This window comes from Protopterus annectens, chromosome 16.part0, assembly GCF_019279795.1.
Source record: "Protopterus annectens isolate FY-2018-M chromosome 16.part0, PAN1.0, whole genome shotgun sequence".
Classification (NCBI taxonomy): Eukaryota; Metazoa; Chordata; order Ceratodontiformes; family Protopteridae; genus Protopterus; species Protopterus annectens.
The window spans coordinates 125,471,370-125,483,595 of record NC_056750.1 but is presented as its reverse complement, the minus strand read 5'-3'; the positions used below and the strand labels follow the sequence as shown (position 1 = coordinate 125,483,595).

The 12,226-nt window shown below is 39.7% G+C and overlaps 1 protein-coding gene across 1 annotated transcript in view; it reads right to left on the bottom strand.

The window, feature by feature from the left end:
• Window positions 1-12,226, bottom strand: part of TEP1 (telomerase associated protein 1) — a 2,704,809-nt gene that overhangs the window by 1,227,921 nt on the left and 1,464,662 nt on the right. Inside the window, exon 26 of the mRNA XM_044058078.1 lies at window positions 5,156-5,291. Within this exon, the coding sequence (XP_043914013.1) occupies window positions 5,156-5,291 (136 nt within the window). The remainder of the gene's footprint in view (window positions 1-5,155; window positions 5,292-12,226) is intronic.

Sequence of the window (12,226 nt, the reverse complement as noted above, 5' to 3'; positions counted from 1 at the left end):
AAGCGCATTTGTACAGCTAGCATCTCTTTTTGATTGATGTGAAGATGCCTGTTCTGCATGCCACTTGCCCTGAATACACTTTCCTGCCATGTGTGCTCCTGAGGCGTAATCCGATGCATCTGTTGTTAGTGTTTGCCTGGCTGTGGGTTGTGTAAAAGGCTGTCCCTTGTTGAGGTGACAAGCTTGAGCCCACCAATGAAACTCCTGTTGAAGGCAAGGGATTAGTGGAATAACTGTTTCCAAACTTTGACTGTGTTGAGACCATACATTCTTTAGGTACCATTGTAGTTTCCTCATATGCAGTCTAGCATATGGAATTAGTAGTATGCAAGATGCCATGTAACCCAAGGCCTGCAGAATTTTTCTTGCAGGGAGTTGGGTCTTCGTTGCCATCAATTGAAAGTATTGAGTCGATTGTCCTTGCTTGTCTGGCGTGAGATAAGCCATCTGGGCTGTTGTGTTCAAGCTGGCACCTAGGAATATAATCTCTTGTTAGGGCACTAGTTTTGATTTCTTTTCGTTTACTGTGTATGCCAGGCAAGTTAATACATTTTTTACAAACGCCGGATGCTTTAGAAGAATGTCCCTGCTCTCTGCTTGAATCAGGCAGTCATCCAGGTACGGATAAATCTGAATTCCTTTCTGTCTGCAAAATGCAATTACTGGTGCCAGGCACTTTGTGAAGACCCTGGGCGCAGTAGATAAGCCAAAGGGCAGTGCAGAGAACTGGTAGTGCATTGCACCTGCTATGAATCTGAGGTATCTTCTGCAGTTTTGTCTGATAGGGACATGCAGGTATGCCTCTTTGAGGTCCAAAGTCACGAGCCAAGCTTTCTTGCCCAGCATGGGAAGAAGCTACTGTAATGTCAACATTTTGAATTTCAGAACACCCAGGTAAGTGTTTAGAGATGAAAGATCCAGAATAGGCCTCCAGGCTTTGTCCTTTCTGGGTACCAGAAAGAGTCTTGAATAAAATCCTTGTCCTTGCTCCTGTGACAGTACCTTTTGAATAGCTCTCATAGCCATGAGTGCTGTAATTTGTTTTTGAGCCTCTGCCCATTGATTTGGTGGCAGGTTTGAAATTCCTTTTAACCTTGGCAGAGTGTGAAAGTGGAACCTGTAACCTTGAAATACAATGTTGAGAACCCATTTGTCTTTGGTGATCATTTGCCAATTGTGGTAGAAGAGTGCCAGTTTTCCTCCCAAGGGGGCTGCCAAGAATGATTTGTTTGGCAGCTGTAGTGGGAAGTCATTGGAGTGTTTTTATATGGTTGGGGCCTGTCTTCCCCTTCTTTCTGGCCTGATGCAACCCAATGTCGAGGCCTGTAAGTACCCTGTGTTTGACCTCTACCTCTTGGACGTCTGTATCTTCCCCTTTGAGGTCTGTCTGTAATTGGAAAGGACCAATTCTTAGTAGGCCAGTTTCTGCTAAATCTAGGAGGATGAACCTGTAAGAAATACTTCACCATTTGCATAGATTTTGCCTTATCCTCTATTTTCTTTAATACCTCTTCTGCCTTAACTGCAAATAACACATCCTGCTGCAAAGGTGCATCCAGTAATTTTGCTTTAACATGATCTGGTAACGTATGTTCTTTTAACCAAGCATGTCTTCAAATGACAGAGCCTGTAACTGCTGCTCTGCAGGAGGCCTCTAAAGAATCAAAACCACATTGCAAAGCATGCTTTCCCACCTATTCAGCTGCATGCAATAACTCCTGCATTTCCTTAAAATTAGGAGGATCTGATTCTGGAAGCATTTTTTGTTTTAACTGAGACAGTAAAAATTGCTGATATTTTAGCATGTGAAACTGGCAGTTTAAGTCTCTCATTGCTAAAGTTGCAGACGTATATACTTTCTATGAATTAGTTTTCAGCCATGTAAATCAACCCCCATTCACAATGATCATTATACTATATGATGTGCTGGTCTTGCAACTTCTTGATATTCTCTACTATACCATACTCCCTTTTTGGTATTTGCCTTTTCATCTGTTAAGATTCTTGTCTGGTAATGCTGAGAAGTCTTTTGCCTTAAACTGCTGAAATGGGGGATTTTTGGTGGTGCGACACAGAAGTTAAGCCATCATATTTATTTATTTTTACACTTTTTGCCCCCTCTGCCTGTCAACCATCAGTCCCTTCTCATCCAACTGGACCCATTTGTTCCCACCAACGGTGCAAGAGTCCACTGAGACAGGCAGTCATTTAGGCAGCCATTAGGGGGTAATTTGAGGGGTTTTATTTTTAGCCTTATATTTCCCCCAGAGATGCCTGGCTTGCAGAGTCTGAGGAGGGCATGCAATACGCTGACTGTGTTGGTCATCCTTAACTTCTTTAAGGGATGCTACCAGCAAGCAGCCCCACCCCTCAGAAAGTAGTTTCCTTCTATTCACCAGAGCAATTACACTTCCCCATGTACTCCCCAAGTGCACAATGTCCTCTCCATCCCCTGGGAGAGGTGAACAGGCCCTTCATTCCTTCTCCTCCAGTGTCAGGGCTGCTAACTGACCCCAGTCACCTGGATTGGAGTAAGGGCTCATTCCTTCTGAGCCACAGAGACAGATCAAGCTATGATATTTACTGGTGATTGATCAAAATGCCCTAGCATGCTAATCTAATTTATAACAAGATTTTAACACTTTATGGAATACTGCCATGAAGAAAGTAGGCATGAGTATAAGGAGATGAGGCGCATGGCAAAGAAAGAGGTGGCGAAGGCTAAGGATAAGGCATATGGAGAGTTGTATGAGAGATTGGACACTAAAGAGGGAGAAAAGGACCTGTACTGATTGGCTAGACAGAGGGACAGAGCTGGGAAAGATGTGCAGCAGGTAATGGTGATAAAGGACAGTGAGGGAAACGTACTCAGAAGTGAGGAGAGTGTGTTGAGTAGATGGAAAGAGTACTTTAAGGGGCTGATGAATGAAGAGAATGAGAGAGAGAGAAGGTTGGATGATGTGGGGATAGTGAATCAGGAAGTGAGACAGAAGTCGGGAGTGGCAGAGAAGTATGTAAGAGTGGTACAGGATATGTACGAGGGTAGTGTGACAGTGGTGAGGACTGCGGTAGGACTGACAGATATGTTTAAGGTGGAGGTGGGATTACACATCAAGGATCAGCTCTGAGCCCTTTCTTATTTGCAGTGGTGATGGACAGGTTGACAGATGAGATCCGACAGGAGGCCCAGTGGACTATGATGTTTGCAGATGACATTGTGATCTGTAGTGAGAGTAGGGACCAGGTTGAGGAGACCCTGGAGAGGTGGAGATATGCTCTAGAGAGGAGAGGAATGAAGGTCAGGAGAGCTAAGACAGAATATGTGTGTGTAAATGAGAAGGAGGGTAGAGGAATGGTGAGGATGCAGGGAGTAGAGTTGGTAAAGGTAGATGAGTTTAAGTACTTGGGATCAACAGTTCAGAGTAATGGTGAATGTGGAAGAGAGGTGAAGAAGAGAGTACAGGCAGGGTGGAATGGGTGGAGAAGAGTGTCAGGAGTGATTTGTGACAGACTGGTACCAGTAAGAGTGAAAGGGAAGGTCTACAAGAGGGTAGTGAGAACAGCTATGTTATATGGGTTGGAGACGGTGGCATTGACAAAAAGGCAGGAGTCAGAGCTGGATGTGGCAGAGTTAAAGATGTTAAGATTTGCACTGGGTGTGACTAGGATGGACAGGATTAGGAATCAGTATATTAGAGTGTCAGCTCAGGTTGGACAGTTTGGAGACAAAGCAAGAGAGGCGAGATTGCGTTGGTTTGGACATGTGCTGAGGAGGGATGCTGGGTATATTGGGGAAAGGATGCTAAGGATGGAGCTGCCAGGTAAGAGGAAGGCCTAAGATAAGGTTTATGGATGTGGTGAGAGAGGACATGCAGGCGGTTGGTGTGACAGAGCAAGATGCAGAAGACCGAAGAAATGGAAACAGATGATGCGCTGTGGCAACCCCTAACGGGAACAGCCGAAAGAAGAAGATGATGATGATGGAATACTGCCAAACTGGAAAATACAGCTTGCTGAATTTAAGTCACCGTGTGGGCTGTTAGTGAATGTATTTGTTAAAAAAAGCTGTTTGCTAAAAATACCAGCAAACAGTCTGCCATCAAAGCAAATAATGGAACAGAAATACATAATAGATACAAATAAAAGTGTAGAAAGATCACACAACTTTAACGTGGTGAATGACACCCAACAAACAATAATATTTTAAGTTTTTCAACCATTTGTTCTTCAAAAGATGCATCTTAAACCTCAGGATTTTTTTTGGGGGGGTGGGGGCTTACAAAGATAACTGTACGTGATACTGCTAAGGCAAAAAAATTAAGACATCTTTTGATATTTGTAGTTTTGCTGTTACACAGTACATCAACCCATACATACATAAATAAATACATCTGGCAACCTACTCTTTGTCCAAATGAAAGGAATCATTGCAAGACTACCATACACACTTCTGCCAAGGAGTAACTACTTCCAGCTTCTCTCTTCTGGAATAAGATCAGCAGTCCCAAGTACTCTTCATTCACATCACCTCATATCCACAATCTTGGTAAATTTGTTTAGCTTCATTGGCAGAAGAGATGGACAACCTATTTCTGTGCCGCTGACTCAACTGCAAAAATAAACATCTGGATTTCTGATAATTAATACATTTTCAAAGCTCTGAAACTGAGAAACTGAAAAGTCTCTCTTTTTTAAGAAGCACCCAGAACTTTCCTTAAAAGCTGATGATGATATCATTTTATTTTATGACAAAAAACAGTAGATTTAAAAGAGCTATCCTAATCATTAGTATAAAGTATGACCAAACATACTGACACAGTAATGACATCGTAAGCCTACCAAAAATCATTTTAGCAGTTTCCTTCACTGACCTGCAGTTACAAACAGCTATTTAAATGCACAGTCATGTTTCCAAAGCAAAGATTTGTTTCTAGAGAAGCTTGCTTCTTCAATGTTTGCTGCATTAACAGACTACAGAAAAGAAAAGGGCTTGCTTACACCTTGATATTATGTACAAACGGAGATGCATCTCTGGTTTGCTGAATACTGTTACAAGCAGAAAAAACAATGCAAACCTTACAATTTGTGCCTCTTTTCCAAAGAATTTTAAATTCTACCTGACAATCAAATACAGTTCAATTAAAATGGAGCTCACCATTTTTGCTGATAGAAAGTGCACTCAGTGCACAGGCAACCAGGTCCGCATTCTCATGCTCAGTCTCCAGGCAGGCAAGCACATGCTGAAGAAGTAGACGTAGCGTGGGAGGGAACTCACGGATTCTGTCTGTCACCTGTGCAGAGCACATTCATATGTTAGTCATATCTGGCACATTTCATTAATTATGCAACATACACCCATTGGTTGGATGTAATAGATGTACTTTATTGAAAGTCTTGCACTTTATGTTTTATGAACACTAAGCAAAAAAACTGGGGAAGACTGTGATAGGAGTAACTATCAGACAGGCAAATGGTGACAGCAGTGCAGGTATCGCAAGGAAGTTTAAATAGTAAAGCTAATGCAGGAATAAAGTTAAGACTTGCAATCCTTAAGTGTAAGGTTTAAAATTAAAATAGTCTTTTTAATTATATCATTAGTTGGATTCCCTTCAAGTTCTTGAACTGTCAAAAGCTCGAACACACAAAATACTAACCAAACAATTAAAAAAATCACTTTTCAAACAATGCTGGTAGTTGGATATGTGAGACTGTGATACAGGAGGGACCAGGATTTTTCTTTCCCCAATATAGTGTCACTCAGTTACTATCTTCCTTCACAGAGCAGAGCCTATGGTCGCTACATCTGACCTCGATACTGCAGGAGTTCTGCCACAAGACCCTAATCCTACAAGTTTATGGAGGCTTTTGTCAGTGTATAATATCCTGCGGTCACTACATCTGACCTATATATTGCAGGAGCTCTGCAACAAGGCCCTACTCCCACAAGTTTACTGAGAATGTTTTCACTGCATAACAGCCTGCTGTCACTACATCTGACCTCAGTACTGCAGGAGCTCTGCCATAAGGCCATACTCCTGCAAGTTTACTATGACTTTTGTCATTCCATAATACCTATGGTCACTACATCTGACCTCAGCAGTGTTGGAGCTCTGCAGAAGACCCTACTCCTATAAGTTTAATGAAAATTTTATCATTGTGTAACTGCCTGTGGTCACTCCATCTGACCTCAAAATTGCAGGAGCTCTATCACAAGGTCCTACTCCTACAAGTTTACTGAGACTTTTGTTATTGCTTAATAGCCTGTGGTCACTACATTTGATCTCAGTGCTGCAGGAACTCTGCCATAAGGCCCTATACCTTCAAGTTTACTGAGCCTTTCGTTACTGCATAATGTAAGCACATTTATCACAAAAAAACCTTGCTGTATTAAATTTAACTAGTCAAATACATGCCAGCTCTGTGAAATAATACATGCACCCTAAGGATCTCTTTCTAAGTTGGCTACTGTCCCTTTTTTTTACCAGCACACTGTACTGCATATGACAGTTATTTAGCCTCAGGAAGCAACAGAAAACTTGTTTTACTTTGTATCTCTTTATTCATTTGCTTTGTACTGGCTATAAAATGATTGCTCTCAGCTGCAATTTGACCTGAAGGTGGGGCTCTCTCAGTGATCAACTCACAATCTATATGAACAGACATCTCACACATTCCGTTAAACAGCATATTTATAAAACAACATGCGGCTTTTTCAAATTTAACTAGGAAATGTTCATTATTACACGATCATCTATTAACTGGAACTTCCTAAAAACCCTCCCCTTACACAATGCCATAAATGAATTCAATACAGCTTTTCTAAATATTCTACATAGCCTTGCACTTCCTAGAAGGAACAGACTGAAAACAAATTATACAATTTGGCTACCCAAAAAGAGGAAAATGCTAATGCAGGATAAAGAAACAGCATGGAAAGAATGGTAAAAATATAAACCACCTCAACTTCTTGAAAACTTTAGAATGCTTCAAAATCATACTAAAACGCAAATAAATGAAGATAAAAATATACTATAACAACTTTCAGAATAATACTAAACACAACTTAAAAAAAAATTGGGACATTCATTAAAGAAATCTTATCTTCCGGCCAAAAATTCAACCCAGACCCCTCTCCCAAAAACTCAATACTGCAATAGTTCAACTCTTACTTTACAGAAAGTATAGCATCTCTAATAAAGGATTCCTCAGCATCTAACAACAACCCTGACCAACAGACACATATCACCACATCCACTCTCACCTTCAAACCTTTGCCCACATCCTATATAAAACTACTCTTAAACAGACTTAAACCATGCTCTTCTTCAGCTGATGACCTTTCAAAAGTGTACCTAAAAATAGCAGCCAACACCATTGCCTATCATGGCTCAATCCTTACAAATAGGTCAAATCCAGGTATCCCACATTCCCTCTCTCTGGAAAAATTCGCACATTATCCCTCTGCACAAAGAAGGAAATTCAACATACGTTAATAACTTTAGACCTATAGCAATTTTATCTTCCCTCACCTCAATACTTGAAAAATGTATTCAAATCAATTGCTAGGCTATCTCCTGCAAGAACACCTATCTCCTACACAACACGGCTTCCGTCCTTCCCATAATACTAGTAGTGCCCTTCTAACTTATACAGATACTGTCAATAAAGCTAGAGATAACAGCAAACTAGTCTCTTCCTTATTTCTAGGCTTGTCTAAGGCCTTCAACACTGTATGTCACAGAAAACTTCTACTTCAAATGTCCTCACTAGGTCTCTCTCAGCCCACCCTTCTGTGGTTCAAAAGCTACCTGTCCAATAGGTATCAATCAGTAAAATGGCATTTCACACACACTCCTTACCACCTAGTCACCACTGATGAACCAGAAAGCTCTATCCTTGGTCCCCTCCTCTTTAAGGTTTTCACCAACACCTTCTAAACACTCACACAACTGGCCACCCTAATACAATACATAGATGATTCCACTCTCATTTGCACATCTGACAACATGGTACACCTCCAAAAAATTACTAAAGAAGCTTAAACGGTCACTGAAACATGGCTTAATTTTACAACTCGTGCTCAACCCAAAAAAGACCAAGCTAGTACTTTTTTCCCCCAAATCCCTCTCTCATGAACAAAATTTTAATTCCTCTCTTGATAACACAACTGTTGAAGTCACCTCTCATAGCAAATTATTAGGGGTGATAGTGGATGATAAGTTTACATTCAACCTGTGTCGCTCGTCCAGTCAGGATGAAACAGACAAACATTTGTGGGTTCTATTCAAGCAGTTTATTATGTACAAACACATCAGGATTGAGGCTTAGTAACTTTAACTTAGATAAACTTATAAACAAACTCTCTCTTTCATACATGCTCACACTCTGGCTGTACTCTCAAAACGGCACTGAAGCTAGCACGTGCTAGTCATTTATATGCACATGCTGTCCTTGGAAATGCTCCTTAAAGGTACTACAGACATACATAATTCTACATCCTCACTCTTTCAGAAATGAGTCATGCATCACAGACAGTGACTTGATATGCAATTAATAAAAAATAATTCATTAACATACAGAACTAAATGTATATGTGTGTGTATATATATATATATATATATATATATATATATATATATATATATATATATATATATATACACACACACACACACACACACACATATATATATATATACATGTATCTCTATATATATATATATATATATATATATATATATATATGTATATATATATATATATATACATATATATATATATATATATATATATATATATATATATATATATATATACATACAATTATGTCTACGTTGCTGTGTATTTCACACCAGATCTGGAGATGCGATCAAATCATGTGACACAGAATTTAGAATTTGGTCTAGCAACTGGGTCTGTCTCTGCTGAATGTTCAACCTTACGGACATCAAGAACATCTTCAGGAATGGAAGTAGGAGTTACAACACATTCTGCAACATGAACATTGTCTGGAATTCTTTGAGATTTAGAGTCTGTAGCACAGGAAAAATGCTGAGATATTCGTTCTGATACAGGAAAAAGATGTCTGCAATTTTTCCTGTACTCCACACCTTCAGATTCCACAAAGTAGGATCTCGGCTTGGTACACATACCTGTTACTTGACCAATCCAGTAGAAACCGTTCGACATTTGTATCCTTATTGTCTCTTCTTTTAATGGATGAAGAAATCTGCTCGATTTATCATAACTGGTCTTCTAGAAAGAACGCTTTCTGAATAACTGGGCTTTGATTGCTCTGTTATTTTTAGCTTTAAGCCTCAAAAACAGGAACTGGTAGGCAAGGTTGCTCTGGTTTGCCTAGATATAAGTCTCCGAGCAGGCGAGCCAAGTATATTGGCACGAGGTATATTTCTGACACTGAGTAGATTCAAAAAGACATCGGTATTGTCACACTTTGACTTCCCTAGTAATTGCTTTGCACTTTGCACTGCACATTCAGCCAGTCTATTTGACTGTGGGTATTCAGGACTACTAGTAACGTGTACAAAGTCCCATTCTCTTGCAAATTTCTGACACAACTGACTGGTAAATTGGGTACCATTGTCAGCGATAAGCTTATGTGGACTACCATGGACTGAGAAATGACATTTCAACTTAGTAATAACAATAGTGGACGTTAGGTTAGACAGCAAATCAATCTCAAACCAGTTCAAATAAGAGTCTACCAACACTAAGTAATGCTGATTGTTCCACTCAAATATGTCAGTGGCTACTGTTGACTAAGGTAGTTCATGAACTTGACTTAGGTGAAGTGATTCTTTTTGCAGATGTAGTTTAGTAATATTGCATATGTAATGTCTTTTGCTAGAGAAGGCCAAAATACTAGTTCTCTCACCCTTCTTTTGGTAAATTCAGAACCTGGATGACCACGATGCAAAATCTGGATATATTTACGTTGTAAGGAAGTAAGAACAATTTTAGGACCTTTGAAAATAATGTCATCTTCCACCAACATCTCATCTCTGTAAGGAAAATAAGGTTGCACTTCAGGTGTTACACTGGATTGCTTAGATGGCCATCCTACACTGATGTAGTGGTTGAGCTTTTGCAAAACAGGATCAGTCTTTGTATGATCTCTCCGCTCATCAAGTCTTGTTGTAGAAAAATTATGCACTTTCATGACATCAAAATCAAAATAATCTACCTCAAGCTGTTCCACTGTATTTCTGGGCGATCTGAATAAGGTATCAGCCAGACAAAGAAGTTTGACTTTAGTATAAACTATTTTGAAGTTGTACTTTTGCAATTTGTGCATTAGTCTTTTTAATCTTGCTGGAATGGAATGCATGGGCTTCTTTAAAACAGTAACTAGAGGTTGATGATCAGTTTCTATCTGGATATCTCAACCATATTTATAATCATGACACTTTGAACATGCAAATTCAATTGCTTAAAGTTCTTTCTCAGTCTGAGCATAATGCATCTCAGTTTGGGTAAGAGTTCTAGATGCACAGACTACTGGTCTGCCCTCTTGAAGAATAACTGTGCCAAGACCAAATTTTGAAACATCACAGGAAAGAGTTACTGATTTATTGATATGGTACCTTAGATGGAGTGGCAATTTTCTGCTTAAGGTCTTCAAATGCTCTGTGGTGCCGTTCTAGCCAAGACCATGCAACATTTTTGCATGTCAGCTCTCTTAAAGTGCTGTCAACTCATTGAAGTCTGATATGAACTTGCCCAAATAGTTGACCATACCATGAAAACGCTGTAGAGCTTGAACATTATCCAGTGCTGGCATCTCAAGAATGGCTTCTTGCTTGGACGGGTCTGGTCATAAACCAGTGCTAGTACATAAATGACCTTCATATGTAACATCTGGTAGTTTAAATTTGTACTTAAGAGGATTGAGCTTTAAGTTCACTTCATGTGCTCTGTCTAGAACTTTCTTGAGGTTTCTGCCACGCTCTGCTTCACCACTGCCTCCAACCAATAAATCATCTACTATTATGGCACAGGGATAACCTGAAAAAAAATTGCTCCATTGCACACAGAGTTCACTTGCAAAATTTACTCCAAATGGCATCCTAAGAAATCTATATCATCCAATTGAGGTACTGAATGTAGTCAGTAGTGAAGATTTGCAATCAAGCATCACTTGCCAAAATGAACTCTGCATCTAAGACAGAAAAAAAACAGTGGCATTTCACATCAGGGCTGCGGCAGCCTCGACTGTACACATAGGATGATGAGGTCTCTTTAATGCTTTGTTCAAATCTCTTGGATCAACACATATTCTGATTTCGTCATAGCCTTTTTTGTGAGCTGTTACCATAGATGATAACCATTCAGTTGGTTCTGTAATTGGACAAATTACACCTTGTTGCACCACTTTATCCAACTGAGCTTTAACTTTGCTCTGCATTGCTATTAGAATTCTTCCTGCTGGTATGACCACTGGACTGACCTCCAGGTCTAACTGCATAGAATACACTACTGGAAGCTTGCCTAGCTTCTCATCGAAAACATCAGCATATTCTGAGAAAACAGCATCAGTGAAATTGGAACTGGGACATGTGCTTATATGATGAAATTCTTTGGTAAAAGAAAGCAAATTCATACTCAAACTGTCTCTGAGACCTAATAATGACTGCACAGGTCTTCGGACTACATAGAATAACAACTTGTAACTGTTCCCAGCCAAATAACATGAAAGCACTACTGAGATTTTGGTTTGAATTTCTTCACCTCCATAAGCAGCAAGTTTCGCACAACTAGCCACATTAAGATGCTCACCAGCTCTCACTTAGTAAATGTTTCTGCTGACATAACATTACACTTTGAACCAGTGTCTGCTTTGAGCTCAGTGGGTTTACCATGGATCAGGAAAGTACAAAACACATCATTCTTTGCCAATAAATCTACTGCTTTGACCTTTTCAGCAATTACTGATACACCATCTACACAGAAAGTGGAGTTTTAGCTTGTACATGATCAACTTACTTTTTTAAGTGACCTTTCTTTATAACTGAATGAGGTTTACTTTATTTACAAAACTTTTGAAAATGGTTCCATGTTTTACATTTGTGACACTGTTGACCAAATGCTAAACACTTTTTTCTTTTAGACTCATGGATGGCACCACAAACAGTTTCATAGTTTCATAGTATAGTACTAGGCTATCTGCCCTGGGGCATTTGTAAGCCTAGCGATAGTGATGTGGCTT